We start from the raw sequence: 17,770 nt of genomic DNA on the forward strand, positions 1-17,770 counted from the left end.
GCCACATCTGCTCTTTGTAAAACCTCTGTAGAATTTGTATCTGAAAACTTTTAGGAGTTGAACTCAGTGATCTTTGTGGATCCCTTCCAACTCAGGATATTCCATGATTCTAGTGTACCATTACAAGTAATGGTCTTTAATTGGGAAGTTACTGGCATTCATCTTATTTCTAGAAAGAAATGTAATTAACTTTAAAAATCTTAAAGTAAAAAATGTCATATTTTGGGCCTGTGAAACCACTATAATGAAAAAGAGAATTCCAAAGATACTAGTCTTGAAAATTACTATGCTTCTAAACACAGTTATTTGTAATATTACTAGATTTCAATAGAAATTTCGCTTTTGGGGACAACTATAAACAGTCAACCTAACACAAGTTAATATTCCCACCCAGTGCCTTTCTCACTGCAAGTATACACATTAAACACTTTCTCCCAACCCAGAGCAGCTTTCTAAAAATAATTGCCAGAGACTGAAACCATCAGGTCACTACACCATTGATGTAGTTGACACATACAAGTCTTGGAGAGAGAGAGGCCAGTAAAGACAACCTGAAGAATATTCTCCGTATAACCTTCGTTAGGAAAGCACAGTTATTCTCTCTCAACCATTACTAACATCTATGAATTCTTAGGTTTATCTATTAATTTTAAAATTATTAATAAATATTTTGGAAATGGTCTTTCTACTGTGTCATGTTTGAAATGTTATGAAGAAACAATTCAAATAAATTGTTTCCATTATTGAATAGCAAACACTTTAAAACATAATTCCACTTTGATGAAGAAAGGCTCACATGCTCAATTTAATCATGTCTCTCATCACTGAAATCCCTCAGGGTTAAATAAGACTCAGGATATTTAGCCTGTCCTATTTCCCTTGCAATAGTCTATAGGTACAGTACACTTTACAAATTACTTTTTTACTTTTTGCTTTCTAGGGAGAATATGCTTTACAAACTCTTAGATATTACCATCAATATATTATTACTTTTCCTTGACTTGCATTTTTGATGGTGGTCAAATTAAAACCCATTATTCCACAACTTGTATAACCAAGATTTTATAGGTTTGGATTATTTTGCTTTTCCGAAATGAACAGCTCCCTGGAAAAGGAAGAGACATATCCAGAACAAACCAGTTCTATATTCAGGAGTTTCCACCAATTTTGTTAGCATTATTCTTAATCTAAGGAATTTTTATGCTTCTCAAAAGCTGATCAGCTAAATCTTTCAAAGATATCTGCACTTTTTAGAGTGTAGAATAATTTTAAAATTGAAAAAGAAAAGTAAGAGCTTGGTCCGCTTTAATCTTGAACACGAACAAAGCTTTCTTTTAAAATTGAACAGAAATTTCACTTTCCAATGAACAGCAATATTTTATACCAAATATTTGAAGATTTTTAAATGCAAAAAAAAACATTCAAAAAGGTTTCAAAACTTTTGCAGTGAATTAGATCAATTATACCGTAATAACACTCTAGACCAGCTCTCCTCACAGTATCTTCAAAGCTCATACATAAATGTAGGTTTGACTCTTGCATGTAATCATTAAAAAAAAAATAAAATAGGTACAATCTTGATCTAGCCTAAATGAACTCTACAGTTTTGTGCTTCTTTTGAAGCAAAATCTTATCAAGTAAAAGAAACCTTACAAATACTTAATTACTTATATCAGCTAGAACACAGTCTTTAAATGACAGAATCCACAACATAATCATTTTTCTAACTTTTTTTATGTGGTCACAAAGTCTTTCTGATACAACAAAGAAATTTGACAGCCAGGTGAAAAATACCTGTAAGAAATTAAGTTCAGGGCAAGCATAAATGATGCTAATCAAACGCACCAAAACTGCGTGCATACAAACTCACCTTAAGCAGAACATGCTCTAAACTGGTCAGAGGTGAAAAATCCTGCACTGGACTATGTTAACTCAGTGTCTGAATAACCCTCCCAGCAGCTGTTGATCAAAGCTGGCTTCCTTATCATTTAAGAAATCCAAAAGGCTTCACTCAATCTTCTTGGAGCAGCTCTGTCCACAATTATCTCCAGGCCTATCACTTTCAAGTCACTGAAATTAGCTGTCTAACCAAGGAACTCGACATCTAACAGCCAACAGGCAAGTTAGTCCTGTGTTCTTTTAGCAGTGCACTGACATTGTTCATCAGCAAAGGACATGGGAACATTTGTTCTCAAACCTAAACAGCAGCACACTCCACTCAGGATTTTGCAGAGGAAAACAGTGCATGTACATTATATACCTCACACATAGAATGCTTCTGTCAAGTGACCCCACTACACTAACAGCTTTTTTTTAAAAAAAAAAACAGACTTCATATCCTTACTAAATGCACAGTAACATGCATTCCTTTCATTTCAAATCCCATCTCCACAGAAAATGGTAAGAACTACTACCGGAGCTAGACAAGAGTCCAGCTTCACTCCCAGAATAGAAGACCCAAAGCAGGAGTCAATGGGGTTTACTAAAACACTAATACAAGATCACTGAGTACCATCTCAAGGAAAAGTACATTTATTACTGTCCTCCCCTCCAGACCACTGTGTAAATAAAACCTTTTCATCACAGAAAAAAAAAAATTTCTCCAGAAATTATCAAGTACATTATTCTACGCATAGAACAACAACAGAGAATTTGCACAATTTTCAAATACAACAACCTGCAATCAAAAATAATGTAAATGTAATTACAATGTAAATTACATCGTATTTATGTTTCTTTAAACTATACTGTGGCAATATATATGCTTGTAGTACAAGTAGATGATGAATGAAAAACCAAAATGTGAGGAAAAAACAGAAACAAACAAGCAATCAGGCTGCTAACTAACAAACTACACCAGGTGGTTTGAGAAATGCCCCTTAATTAGGTAAGATTCAAAGAAAAAAGAAGCCACCACTGACTTTCGGAGCATTGTGTTCATTTACAAAAGTGAAAAGAAGTAAAAGCAAGAAACTCTCCAGGTTCCCACAAATATCTGGGACCCACCTGACTATGTAAAGACTGGCAACATGCAGTGGTGGCTTTTAAATGCCTATTTTTCAAATAGTGACAATCCAAATAGCAAAGCTTACTTTTCAGATGCTTTACTCCTAATTGTTTAAAAGTTGACTATTATTTTAGACTTATCATCCCTGGCAAAGTACCTCTCAGTTAGGGGAATTCCATTTCTAGGATTCACACAGAGAAAATGTTTCAGTATAAATCGTGGCTATTCCAGGCCAGGAAAATGTCCCACAGATTGCTAAGTTACCATCTTTCAGGCAAGTTCTCCATAATTAAAGTATCAATTATAATTTCACAGGCATGTTTTATTTTATAAATAAACTCTGTTTCCACAATTTGAGCTGTGGGAAAGAATGTCTGCGTCAATGCATCAGCCCTTGCAGCACGGCAAGTTTTGAACTGAATGCCAGCTCTAAAAGTTATAATATGGATTCTAGCATGGAAAAAAATAGGAGGAAGACTTCCCTCTCAACCCCAAATTCCCACAAGCCTTCTGAATTTTTTTATTCCCGTCACAGCACCTCCCTGACATCTGCTCTTTGCTGCTCTAGAGCCAAATACAACAAATTTAACTCAATCTGCTGCTAAACACACCAAAAATAAAAACTGCAGCCTGCACTAAACGGAGAGAAAAGGACATTTAAGCGGGAATGAGAAAAAGCCGATTCTGTAGTCTTTTCCTGCTGAACACTGCTTCTGATGCTTTTATCATGGAGTTTTATATTTGAGTTTGATAGAGACTGAAAGCAAACAGTTTCTAGGACTTGAACCATGCCAAGAGAAAAGACTGGCAGAGCGACAAGCATGCTCATTTAATTAAGATACCCCCACTGCTATTTTTATGACTTTTTACATACTTGCTGGGAGTTGGCAGGGTGACACAGAAGGCCAGCGTTAGCTCATTTCATCCTCCCAAAATATTCCATCACTCTAGGTTCAGAACAAACTTGTGTACTGACTCGAATTAAATTACTGCAGGAACACCAACTTTATGCATGAGCCCAGGCAATAGAAAAATCAAAGCAGAACAGTGTCTCATGAGTAGCAAGTCACAAAAACAACTGGCCTACGTAAATTCTTTCCAATTTCATGAGGATGCTGATGTTAGCCACCAAAACCTCTTCTCCAATATCCACATTTACAAGAGAAACAAAGTAAATCAGTGCATCCTACCAAGGGAACTAGACACAACACCTAGCGGGTCAGTCACCTAGATATAACCCAATACAGGGAAAGATTGCAAACAAATTAGTGAGATGCTGTAACTCTTTCTCCCATAAACAACCTAGGGATAGACTTACTTTCTTTACTCACACTATCAACACATGGTTTTTAGATGAGCTTTATTAAAAAATCACGACGGAAAAAATAAATTTGCATGTGACAAAAAGATAAGGGATTATATTCTTTCAGGAGAAAAGATAACTTTAGCCTGTTTAAATACTCTTGAACTCTAACTTATCCAATTTATATTAGAATATTTCTAAATTAAAATTATCCCTAGACTGCAGAGCTCAGTCTTACCAGTTTATTAAGAAATATAACCTTTCTCAAGTTTCCTTTCTCACTTTGTCACCCTAATTTCACAGAATGTCCCCTTACTCTTATAGCACAAACCAACAAAGCAAAAGTTTTTAAGTTACTTCTCTCAAACAAGTCATCATTTGTGTACTTTTGTTATACTCCTCTATATTCACAGCCTTTCAAAAGCTACAAAATCTCTTTTGTTTTCCAATTTCTCTTTATAAAAGCAAATTTCCATCCCCACAGATTCCTCTTTCAGACTCTTCCCTGATTCCCTTCTTCTCTACATCCTTTTTAGAGGCATTCAGCACCACATCCACTGCAATGGCAAGCTGTATGACAGTAAGATACTGATTTTTACCATAGCATTTCATACTCCATCACATTTCATTTATTTTGATTGCAAGTATCAACACAGATATCAGAAGCTAAGAGAAGAAACAATATTTTTAACACGCAGTTCCCTACTTTGAGTATGTGGCATTACTAACATGTCAAGACATCATTTGAGGCCAGGTTTGCTTTTTTTGTCCTTCAGCATAATTTCTTCTTTGTATCTCACCCATTACAGTCTGCAAATCTTTGCCATTTGCCAGTCAGGGTACCTTCCCAGGACGAAAATCACTGGTTTACAGGAGAACACAAACACACACTAAGCAAAGGTAAATGGCCAGGACTTTTTGCTTTTAGGTCTTCAATGACGCACCAAGCATGCTTTGGCACAAAAATGAGTCAGTAAAAATACAGCAGACCTGCCCTTTGAAAAATTAAGACTGTAATAAAAAAGATAACTCATATTATATGGAGGACAAGAATATTCTGCATACTACCTATTCTACCAGAACTATGGAAAATAGATAACATCTCTGAATTAACTTACAAAATACCATAGAATATAATAGATAATGTATTGGCCCTTACAAGGGCCAAAACTAGAAAAAAGTTTCCAAAAACTCAGTGCATTACATTTATAATTTGAAGATCTGAAATCACAACAGCCTATCACTATTTTTCTTTAGAAGCTAAAAAAAACCAAGGGAACCTATAAGTCTTTTTTTTTTCTCAGTGATGAACAATATTGTAAAGTTTGCTTAATATTGCTGTTTAGGGAAAAACATAATAGAATCATTGACCCAACTATCTGTTCTTAAGCACTCTACTAAAAGAACAAACTATTTGTGAAAATAACAAAAACCAGCTGAAGGCATTTGGGTGGTCTCCATTTGAGTCCTGTAATATACAACAGTTCCTTTTTTCTAAATCCAATACTAATTTGTTTTCCTGCTTCAGTAAAGCCTCAAAATCTGTTGATGACAAAAGCAACACAACCCACTGAACATCCATATTATTTTACTGGCAGGCTGGTAACTTCCAAGCATTTGAATCATCACACACAGAGTACTATACTTACACAACTGGGTTATGCAGGTTTCTAGAGACTGATCCTTTTTAATTCTCTAACAGTATTTTGGGGGTTCATGTAGTTTTATCTTTAGGACACCACACATAATTAGCAGAGACCAATGTTGGGTAGTTCAACTCTACTGACCTGCTTCCTAAAAACATGGATGTACCTTATTTCCTCACCAGCAGTTCTGGTTTGATTGAGCTAAGGAAGAGCAAAAACTGTCAGAACTTTGTGTCCTGGTGTATGCAGCACTCTTTGAAAGGACAGACTGATATAAATCTGAGATTACAGACCCTCACAATCAGCAGACTAAAGTCTCTCTGAGGGAATCCAAACAGTCATGGCCCAAAAAACACACCAAAATTAAGTTCTATGTCATTCAGCAGAAGACTGAAGTGTGCTCAGAACTATAAAAATCAGTAACATTTTTGTAAAATCCCTATTTTCTACAGTTCATCCCAAATAACCACAAACATGCATATAAGAAAAGTAAAGTGGCAAAGAAGCATAGGTATAACAACAACATCAGTCTAAGCTTTAGTTTGTTACCATACACCATTTTCATAGTGTTGGCCCAAGAGAAAGATCCTTTGAAGAAGGGATACAGTCGCTCGCAATTGTCCTTAACGGCTGAATAATGCACCTTTGAGGGTTTTTTTGGTTTGGTTTCTCCTTTGGGGTCATGTAAAACAATTAAATCACTCCTACAGACATTTCAGCATTCAGCTACTGGTAACATAGGGCTTCATGAAATAGACTGATTATGGAAACATAGCTCTGACTGCTCTGCCACCCACACTTTAACAGCAAAAATTTTCCGAGGAGCTGTAACTTACAACTAACCTAATGTCCCAAACCAATTTCATTGATAGATCCTAGTAAGTCTGCCAGAAGTAGTTTCTTTCCCCCACGACTCCTTTACCTATCAAACAAATTTCCCAAGACACTTTTCCATCTCTTTAGCGCCTGCTCCTCCTGGCAAATATCCAAGAGAGCCACAAGAATACTCCTGTCTCCCCAGTGACTTGCTGTGACAGAGGCTCTTCAGAGCTAAGACAGTCCAGCTCTGAAGCTCACCATATAACCTCTTCTTGGCTTTAACCACGACACTTTTTCTAAACCAACAATCCTGGGTTTAGACTTTCTGAAAAACAATAAACTGCTAAGCCACAGAATGAAACATGATGCATACACAGAAATTAACATCCTACACCAGCCTCTAAAAGCCACACTTAAAAAAAAAAAAGCACGTTTACGATTCAATACTCCATAATTTTACTCTTTATAAGGTTCCATGAAAAAAAAAATTCTCACCATTCTGCAAAAAATAAAAGTTCAACCACAAATGAAATGACCACAATGCATTACAATTCTGAAAGATATACTGAGCTACTGATTACATTCTTTCTTTTCTTTTTGTGCAACAATTCAAGGTGTACTGACAGCTCAGTACTAAACCTCTTCTAGTGTTTAGGACACCAGCCAGCCTCCCTTCAAGCAAGGCTTTCAGTACTGTATGGCCTTCAAAAAGCTGCAAGAAAAGAACCAAAGAGAAAAAGAACAGCTCACAGTTTAGGTGAGGAAAACATTCTTTCCTAAAATGGTAAAAGACTGAAGTGACAAAGCAAAGATAGTCTCTCCTTAATTGATGCCCTTTTGCATCCTTGTTCAATGCACAGTACAGTTCTACCACAGTTAGGTTTATGGTGTCTTCATTATGTTCTTGATATTAAGTGGAAGAGTTATAAGATTACAATATGTATTGCTACACAAACCACACTAACATTTCCTACAACATTCAATTATACTATAAATACCCATGAAATCAGTCCTTTAAAAAAGTCATGCTTGAATACTACTGGCACTATGTTTGATCAGCCAATTAGGAACAAATCAATATCAGCACATAAAGTACTATATTACAGTAAGTCAAAGATTATTTAATTAGGAAATATCACACTTTGTGATATTAGAATAGGATGGTTTCTACCCATTTGTTCTGCAGTTTCATGAAGTGGCAAGACCAACAGTGATAGAGAAAATACAATACAAAGACAACAGCATTCTCCAAATGCCATTTTAAGCTGGCAGTAAGAATCTCTTTGTTACATCAGCACAAGAAAGAATGAAATTTAAAAAAAAAACCCAAACGAATTTATTTTTTAAATTAAAAAATAAAAAATAAAGATTACTGTCATATAATTTAATGGTGATTACATTGCAAGAAAGTCTGTAATTCATTTAACTTTGACAACAACATGCAAATGTGCTCCCTGAGAAAGGGCTCAATTATTGCTCAAGCAGCACTGTTTCTCTTATTTGCCAATGTTAGTATTGTAAAAAAATATGGTCATGTTTTAAATTTATTTTAAAAAAATATTTTTAAGTAAAAGCATGCTCTAGACCTCTGTAAGTGAATTACAGTGCCAACATGAAGTATTAAGTCCTAGCAAATAAGGCCAATGTCTTCTCTTGACTGCAAATAAGGATGAGCACCAAAACACACTTGCCTGCTGCTGACCTGTTGCATTGTATCAAGATACATGGTATATTTCTGGGGCTCTCCCTCTATTCTGTAAGATGTTAGTTCCTTCCCGGTCATCCCTCCCATTTGATTCTTCCCTACTGGCTGTACCCTGCCCTCCCTACCCCCTTCCCCTCGGTTCAAAAAGCAGCGCGGGACATGATTCTCTCTCTTTTCCTGCCAGACATCTTCTGACTAAAGCTGGAGCTTCATCCCACCAGAAGAGAGTCTCCTTGTATCCCTAGTCCTTGCTGTATTAACTCCCCCGCTCTCTGGACCACGGCTGGGCAGATGCAGTCTCAGGGGGGGCAGGGGGGATTTTTAAAAATACCACTGAACAACTAATATCTTTTATAGAAATTATGAAAACAATTAGTTTCACTGGTGTACAAGCCCAATGGAGTACACCCTCAATGACCTTAAAGAATTTTAAATGAGCATGTAAATAGCAAGTCAAACACAGAGGCAAAAACTGTCTTTGTGTTCAGATGGACACAGAATCAAAATTTAAAATACTCTGCAAAGATATTAACTATAATCTTTAAACATACCCACCTTATACGTCCTGCTCCTGCTATGATCAATGAAACATTTCATCCACCTTAATTCCTATTTCAAGGAAATAAAAAAACAAACAAAAACAAAGTTCCAATATCTTAGGAAATATAGCTAGCAAAGGACAGAAAACTGCATTTAATGGAAGAGATAAACATTTTAGGAAGCGGTAAATAAACAAAAATTCTACTCAAACATGTGTACCCACAATACAACAGCATCTCCTCTGAGGCATACTGTACATTAACAAGACTTTAGACTAGAGATAACACTAATAAATATCAGAATAAATATTGCCAAAATAACTGATAAAAGTTCTTATATTTCTGATTTTCCCATGCACTTTTAAAACTCCAAAGTTTCTTTAATTGCAACTGCAGTAATATTTCCAGTCAGCTTCCAATCCAAGTTCTACATTCAGCATTTGGCTATATCACTTTGACCTGACCATCTACCTCCTTAGGTGCAAAAAAATATATAAAACCATCACCAATTTCATACAGACATTTAAAACATTAAACCACTTCTATAAATGTTTTACCTGAGCACATAAAAATGCTTGAAACAGTTGAAGTCACTGATGAAGAACACTCCTCCCACCTAGCACAACATAATCCTTGAACCTGTACATCAAAAACATATGTGTGACAATCACTATAAATTTCTAAGGCTTCATGTGAGAAAGTCAGAAATATCTCATCAATGCTCTCCCCATCATTGCTAGTTCTGACATTCTCACTCACAAATGAGATGCAGGAAACATAAGAAACTAGTATTTTCTTCATTAAATGCTTTGAAAAACACTTCAATTGCAACTTCAGATAGCACACAATCTATTTCTTTAACAGCCTGCCCAAAAGCTAAAAACATTTGCATAGTGCTAGTTTTCTTCTGATCCTCTAGTTATCATTACCCAAGAATATCTTTGTAATTAAATAGTAAGAACATTAGATCATTACAAAAAATATTTTAAACATATGACTTGTCATATACTTTTTTCTATCTCTTCCTTTCTGTCTTTTGACAACCTCCAAGTTGGAAAAAATCCCATTCTTCTAGCTACTGAAGCAGAAAAAAATATGCACTCATCCCTCATGTATTTTGTTTTACATAAAAATAACTTTGAAAAAGATTGACTTAAACTACTACTAAAAATAACTAGCTACAATCAGGTTATTGAAAAAACAAACAAACAGAAGAACAACAGCTCAGTATTTTGATTGCTGAATAGTTCCGTGGGGAAAAAAAAAACCTGCACATAAACTACTGTAATCCAAGGGAGCTGTGCATTTGCCCTATGTTATCCTCCTCTTCCCTTTTTATTAAGAAATAATAACATGAAAGACCACTTTTAATGGCCTATTACAGGTTCAAATATATCAGGACAAGAGAATTCAAGACTATAATTAGCTTAACTCTACAGCATTTAAGGGCTAGGCTGTTGACTGAGACTTTAATACACATTAAAATGCTTCAATAAAAGTTAACTTGGAGTAGAAAGGAATTGAGCACAAGACATACCACATCAATCTTAATTTAGGCACAGAACTAGGTAAATCTTTCAATAGAGCATGACTTTTGGGAAAAATAAATTGAAACAAGACAATCATTCATAATGTTTCAAATCTGCCACACTGCAGACATTTGCACAGTCTTTTGAAAACTCTCTTACGCCGTTTAAAATGCTTCCCTCCTTCTACATCCTTGTATAATCTATGCCAGATACATCTGATCACTTGGAACTGGGACATGTTCCTGATGTGATTATTAAAAGTTCTATGTTCCTGAAGTGATTATTGAAAGATCTTATGGATTCATAAGCCAACAAGCCTCTGTAAGTTACACACAAACAGTAGACCCATTTACTGTATCCATTCCTGCAACCACAGGACAAAACCCCTTTGGCTGTCAGTTCCTTCCAAAGCGTAAGGAGCCCGAGAGCACTGCGCACCGTATTTGTACTTTTATGGAAGCAGCAGCAAGGTTATGAAACATCGCTCAGGTCTCGGAGTCAAGAGCTCGGCGCACAGCTCTGACTCACACTGGCAGGGGCCGCACAGGAGCCAAACGCTGCCACGGCCCAGCGCCACAGAACCTGCAGGCACCCGCTGCCTCCCCTCACAGAGGTCACGCTCTGCGGCCACCACGGAAAAAAGCGTGAGCTGCACAAGCAACCGTCGTGACTTGTAGGAACTTGTAGGTCACACGCGGCCTTTCCGCAGGTCTTTATTATAACATCAGAAGCGGCAGCGGCAGTGACGCCCTCTCGCAGTTTCCGCACTCGGGGGATGATACCCCGGGCCTCGCTGTGACAGCCCCGGCCCGGGGCTCGGGTGCCCGTGCTGGCTCTGAGCTCACACGGCGCCCCCGGCCGAGCGCTGCAGGCCCCGCACCGCCGCTCCCGGGCTCCGCGGCGGGGGCCGGGCGGGCCCCGCACACACCTCGGCGGCCCGGGGGACGTTGCCGAGCCCTCCGCGCTGCCCGGCGCCTCGGCCGAGCCGCGGGACCAGCTGTGCCGTGACACACACGAGAACGAAAGGCCCCGCAGTCGCGGAGCTCCGGCCGCAGCGCCCGGCCAGGAACCCCTCGAGCTCACAGTCAGGGCCAGAGGAGGCGCCCGTCCCGCCGGGAGCCACCACCCCTCCGCCTCCTGCTCCCCGGCCCGGCGCCGCCAGCCGGTTCCGCAGGCGGGGAGAGAGAGCGGGGCAGCCGCGCCCCGGCGCCGCCCGCCCCCCGCCCGGGCCGCGGCCCCACCGCCGCGGGGGGAAGGAACTTACGAACGCCCGCCGTGCCCGGGTCCCGCCTCCGCGGCGCGGGGCCGCGGCGTCACCCCCGCGGGAAGGCGCAGGGGCGGGGCCGCCGGCGGGCGGGGGCTGCCGGAGGGAAAGGGGCGGTGGGGCCGGGGCTTGTTGTGCGGCCGGTGCTGCTCCGGGGATGTGGGGCGCCGGGCTCGGGCACCTCTGTGCTGAGTGAGGCCTTCCCTCCAGGCCGTCCCAACCCGCCCGTGGTCGCGGGGGGAGCTGCGCTCCCAGCCGGTCCCCGAAACTGATGGTTTTCAGGCGGTGGGATGGGGGGTTTCGAGAGGCAGGTCAAAAAAAAAAAAAAGAATCTGAAAAGTACAGGAGTTTTGGTGGAAAATAAGTGTAAGGGACTTAAAAAGCACTGGGTCAGAAGGAGCGCAGATGGCTGAACATGAGCCGACTTGAAGGCCAGCGGCATACAGGCCTGTATCAGCAATAGTGTGGCCAGGAGGATGAGGACAGTGGTTGTGCTTCTGTAGTCGGCAGTGGTGAGGCCGTGTCTTAAGTACTGGGTTTGAGGCCCTCATTTTAAAACAGGTGCTGGAGCATGTCCAGGGAAAGGCAGCAAAGCTGGTGAAGCATCTGAAGGACAAATCTGATGAGGAGCAGTTGGAAGAGCTAGGGGTGTTTAGTCTGGAGAAAAGGAGGAACAGGGAGGACCTTATTGCTCTTTAGAACTACCTAAAAGGAGGTTGGAGTGTGGTAGGGGCCAGTCTCACATGTAACAAGTGTTGGGTCAAAAGGAAATGGCCTCAAAGTTGTGACAGGGAAAGTTCAGTTTGGAGATGAAGCAAATAATCTTTAGCATCCTCACAGCCTCACACAGCATGTACAGGTAATCAGGCCCAGCTAGCATGGGTTTATTGAAGGCAAGTCCTGATTGACTGATCTGCTCCTCTGTGACAGGGTGACCCACTTAGTGGATGACAGAAAGGCTGTGGATGTGTCTACCACATTAGTAGCCTTTGTGCCATTAGTAAAGCGTTTGACACCATTTCCCACAGCATTCTGGATAAACTGGCTGTCCATGGCTTGGACAGATGTGCTCTTCATTGTGTAAAAAAACTGTCAGGATTGCCAGGCCTAGAGAGAGTTGGTGAATAGACCTACATCCAGCTGATTATCAGTGGTGTTCCTCAGGGCTCAGTGTTGGGGTCAGGCACATTTAATATTTTTATTCATGGTCTGATTGAGGAGACCCAAGAACACCCTCAATTGCATACACAAGCTGAGCAGAAGTGTTGATCTGCTGGAAAGTAGGAAGGCTCTGCAGAGGGATCTGGGCAGGCTGGATGAATGGGTTGAGGCCAGTGGTACAAGGCTCAAGAAGGCCAAATGCCAGACCCTGCACTTGGGTCACAACAACCCCTGCAGTGCTACAGGCTGGGGGAAGAGCAGCTTAAACTGCCTGGTGGAAAAGGACCTGGTGGTATTGGTGGACAGCAGCTGAACATGAGCCAGTGAGTGCCCAGGTGGGTGTCAGTCTCTTTTGCCAAGTAACAAGAACTAGAATAAGAGGAAATGGCCCCAGATTTCACCAGGGGAGGGTTAGATTGGATATTAGTAAGAATTTCCAGAAGGGTTGTTAAACCCTGGAACAGGCTGCCAGGGGCAGTGATGGAGTCACCATCCCTGGCAGTATTTAAAACATGCTTAAAGACATTTGGCTTAGGGATGTTGTATATTAGCTGGACTTCATAGTGCTGTGTTAACAGTTGGACTTGATGGTCTTAAAGTCTTTCCCAATCTAAATAGTTCTGCAATTCTGTGGTTCTCTGAAAGGAAAAATGAAAGTTTGACAGAAAAAGGATAATATGGGATTTAAGAAAAGGCTGAAAAGAGAAGTTATTTGGGCAGTTATTTGGGAAGGTGCAGAAGAAAGAAGGGAAGTGTAGATAGAATATGTAGGTGTGAAAAGAAAAGAGAAATAACATCCGGAATTTAAAAAAAAAATGACCCCTCTTCTTTACCTTCTTTACATCTCTTCTACCACAGTGTTACTTGTGGGAAAGAAAAGGACTTCTGTCTGCACCACTTCAACTGCACACTTCTGTGTACCATTGAGGCCACATCCTTTTCCAGTTTCATCTTGTGATGCAAGACTGTTTCCATCTTCACAAGCTCCTCTTGCATGTGCTCTGCCAGGACACCTCCATCTCCCATGAGCCTGCACTCAGCACAGCTTTCTGCCATAGCCCTTTGCTGGAAGAAAAGGTGACAGGGATCCCCTAGCCACAGCTGGAACAAAGAATCTGTGGAAAAGCATTGAAACAGCTTGTGGGAAGTGGGAGTAAGGAAAAGGAGGAAGTGGTGTTAAGCTAAGCATTTAATTCTGATGGTTTTGCTATCATGTAATTAGCATCATGATGCTGCTGTGATAATAAGTCCAAAAAGCACCTAAAGTAGCAAAAGAAATCCGTGTGGGAGAAAATAGAAGAAATATGTCTTTGGATGTCTTCCAAATATTCACATTTCTTTACGTGTACCTAAGGCAGGAATTTCAACTGTATAGATGAAGACAGTATGCTAACAATTAGAAACATATTTAAAATATTTGTGCAGTTTTCTGAAAACCCATTTCTGCAGCTCACTGCAGAGTGACATCTAAGGAAACAGTACCTGACACTTTTTTCTAATGTAGCCAAACAATAAAAAGAAGTTAAAAGTTTAGGTTCTTTTTGAACTCAGATTTCCTGAAATAAAATGTGAATTAGAATTAGGGATTCTGAACACAAGCACAGTTTTGTGAATACAGTAACTCCATCTTGGCAAATGAAATTTGTGGTGATAAAACAGGCCCACTGGCTCAAAGTCATTTCGGAACATTTATGATATGATACTTCCCTTCAGTCATGTGTTCACTTGGAAGTTCTGCATCTAAAGTAACTGTTCTGGTGCTTCAGAATACTTCCTTTAAAAGTCATTGACAACTTCAACAGGAACTGAAGTTTAAAAATAAACATACTTATTCTTCATCTTTATGTACCTACTAAAGCTGAAGTGGTTTGCAGTTACAGAGCTTATCAAATACAGTGAATATGAAGCTGAGTCTTCCAAATGGTGTTATAATTGCATTTCTTTTGGATTTATACAAGTCCTTACTGTTGCTTAAGCAAAAGTATTACTATATCCATTGTATGTACTGCCTTTCTGTACCACAGATGTGGCATAAGGAGCATATGATGGTTCTTGATATATATTACATGCCACTTGCAGAGACACAAGATATGCTTTCCAATGTGCACCTGTGTTTGTGCCTTTACAAACTATTAGTTTTTGCTTAAAAATAAAATAAAATGCTACAGTGGATTTATCTGTTGCTGGTGAAAAAGAAAAGAGATCTGATGACAATATAAACTTCATATTTAGACTATTTTCAGTATTCACAGAAAAGATCAGTCACTTCTAATAGGAGTGTATTAATTTTCCTCAAGTCTTACTTCATGATATACTGTAGAAACTTTGTAGCTGTACTGGGAAAAATGATTCATTGTGACTAGTTGAAGAAAATATTTTTTGTGGTATGGTACCTCAATATCTGAGCTTATAATATTCAGTAGTAGTGTTTCCCAAATATTTTTCAGAGAAATGTGTCAGTGATCTCAATCTTATTTTACAGGCTTTTGTGAAGGAGTTTTTCTTGAAAGCAAAGTAATAGAATGAGTTCCTGCTTAGAATTGAAAGTAAGCAGACTGTAGTCACCAATAAACAATACCATAGAAAAAAATGAAAGCTGTGATATCTGATGAAGATAATACTTTCTCTTTTTACAAAACCTAGAGTGGACAAAGAGCTACTGTTTTAAAGATTACATTGGCAATGATTTAGAAGAGTGGTAGTGTATTATGAGATAAACTGAAGACTATACCCACATGATCAAGAATTTTATGATGCACAGTATTAATGTGCACTACTTAGAATTTGGGGTAATAAAAAATCCATAGTTGCAATGCCCACATTAATTTTTTTGTATTTAGCAATGTGGTATATTTTCAGAATTAAATCAATAGAGGTGTTTTTACAGCAGTTCTTTTGCCATGTGTCAGTGCAAGTGGAAATGCCAAAATGTGGTCATAAAGAGGTGAACCACTGTGTTCTGTGGTGCTGTGAATTGGAGCCTTTATGGGGACAGTAGCAGCAACAGACAACTGTAACACTTCCCACCCTCCTGTAATCCGGGAAGTTCTAGAACATTAATCGTGACCCTACTGTTCTCTTTTGCACATCAGTCTACATGGAGGAATTTTACATCACCTGTAAAGAAAATCCTCCCACATGCAGTAAGGTATTACTGCATAGTAGTTGCTTTACACCAGGCAGAGAATCATTAGGTTGGTGTTGGTGTAGGTAGTTAAGCTTGTAGTACTTCAGAACACTGTTATTTAAAGATGATGAATCCACTGCACTAGAGCACAGACTCAAAGAAGTTGGGAAATTTGGACAATACCAAACACAAGCTTTGAAAAACCTCTTAGTACCTGACTTCTGCTTCCTATAGATTAGGCCTCCTGCTGACTATTTGTACTTTTTAAATGTATAAGAGATTTAAGCTTTAATGTCTGCACCTCAGTTCAGCTACCTTTGAAACAGCAGTGGTAATTCTGACTTAAATATTGTGACGATACATTAATAAATATGAGCAAAACTCTTTGAAGTTGAAAAATATAATGAGATTTAAGTACATTCCTTTTTGTCATGATTAACCTGTCAGACATTTAAGTGCTGAAACACTGCTTTTGGAATAAAAAAAAAAAAAAAGGAGAAATGCCAACTAAGACAATAAAGAAGCCAAGATTCAGATCAAATAAGCAGAATAAGCAACTAAAATAAATACAGGGGGAAAATCCAAGGGACAGAGCAGATCAAAATCTACAGCTCAGAAAAATCAGAAGAAAAAAGCCTGGAACAAATGCTGCTGGAAATGGACAGCTAATACTAAGAAACACCTTTGTGTAAGATTCTAAGTGAATGCATATTAAGACAATGTGTCAGAGAGGTCTAGACTGCAGTTTAACTCCCACAGTCTCAGAGTGATGGTGCCCTGTAAGTTCTTGTTTCTTCTCTGACTCTAAGAGGACCCTACAGCACTACCACAGATATATGAGCTCAAGCACCTCTAGTGTTAGGGGGTGGCTGAATGGAGGTTTTCAGATAATGGTTTTGATCTTATCTTGAAACAGACTGGGACAAGAAAACTGAGACTGGGCAGAGTCCCATAAGTGATGTAAAAAAACTTCAGTCTGCTGAAGTGGGACAAGATAGACATGCAGGAGTAGGTAGGAGGAAGGACAAATCCATGGACAGCAAGCAGAACAATCGTGCACACATGAACACACCCTATTCCAAACCTTGGAATGGATTAGAGATGTTTAATTTTCATATTTCCCCTTACAATAATACATATCTGCAGATTAAAGGCCAAAAACATTTGCATAGAAGATGAAAATCTGTCACTGCTGGTGGTCAGCACAGTAGTCAAAACAACAGCACTCTGTATGGTTTTTGGCCAGAAAGGGAAAGTAAATACACTGTAATTGCTTATTTAGTCCACCCCTTGTTCTGTTTTTTTTTAAAAAGATGGACACACATAATTAAGAACTGTATCATCATCAAGAGTATTAAAGCCAAAATCAGGCTGGTTGGAATTTCCTAAGTTCTCAGGACATGATTTCTCAACCTCCTGAAATTCTTTCAACGTAGCTTTTGTGTTGTGAAGGCCAGAATTTATGTCCTTTATTATTGCTTTATGGAAGAGAGTAGGAACATATTTTAAGTATTTACTATCCTTCTTTTGAGGTGACACTTTCAAAAGCTTCTAAGAAATCATAAAGTAAGAAAAATCTCTCTTTGAGCTGTTTTTGTTCCAGCTTAGGTTGACTGATTTTTCAGAGACAGCAATAGATTTCAGCAACATGAAAGGCTTGACTGGTGATG

General features: G+C 39.2%; 1 protein-coding gene and 1 long non-coding RNA gene across 18 annotated transcripts in view; one reads left to right on the forward strand and one right to left on the reverse strand.

The window, feature by feature from the left end:
• The window catches only part of ZNF438 (zinc finger protein 438), a 52,086-nt gene extending 40,051 nt beyond the window's left edge, over positions 1–12,035 (reverse strand). For 5 of the 17 annotated variants that reach the window (XM_086862657.1, XM_086862595.1, XM_086862670.1 and 2 more), the window contains exons 1-3: positions 11,813–11,890; positions 9,577–9,658; positions 9,036–9,089 (exon numbers count right to left, since the gene is read on the reverse strand). Coding sequence is in view for 2 of the 17 variants with exons in the window: in XM_086862595.1 (XP_086718721.1) it covers positions 9,036–9,077 (42 nt within the window). In the remaining 15 variants the exon portion in view is untranslated. Of the gene's footprint in view, positions 1–9,035; positions 9,090–9,576; positions 9,659–10,556; positions 10,607–10,986; positions 11,458–11,812 lie in introns of those variants that run through there. The other 12 variants (XM_086862697.1, XM_086862622.1, XM_086862643.1 and 9 more) reach the window with 10 other exon arrangements.
• LOC147655942 (uncharacterized) lies at positions 11,874–16,631 on the forward strand. Its single transcript, XR_015279177.1, has 3 exons — positions 11,874–12,773; positions 12,814–13,308; positions 13,832–16,631. It is a non-coding gene; the product is annotated as an uncharacterized LOC147655942 (long non-coding RNA).
• The last annotated feature ends 1,139 nt before the right edge of the window (positions 16,632–17,770 follow it).

Source organism: Cyanistes caeruleus, chromosome 1 (genome assembly GCF_971803275.1).
Source record: "Cyanistes caeruleus chromosome 1, bCyaCae1.hap1.1, whole genome shotgun sequence".
Classification (NCBI taxonomy): domain Eukaryota; kingdom Metazoa; phylum Chordata; class Aves; order Passeriformes; family Paridae; genus Cyanistes; species Cyanistes caeruleus.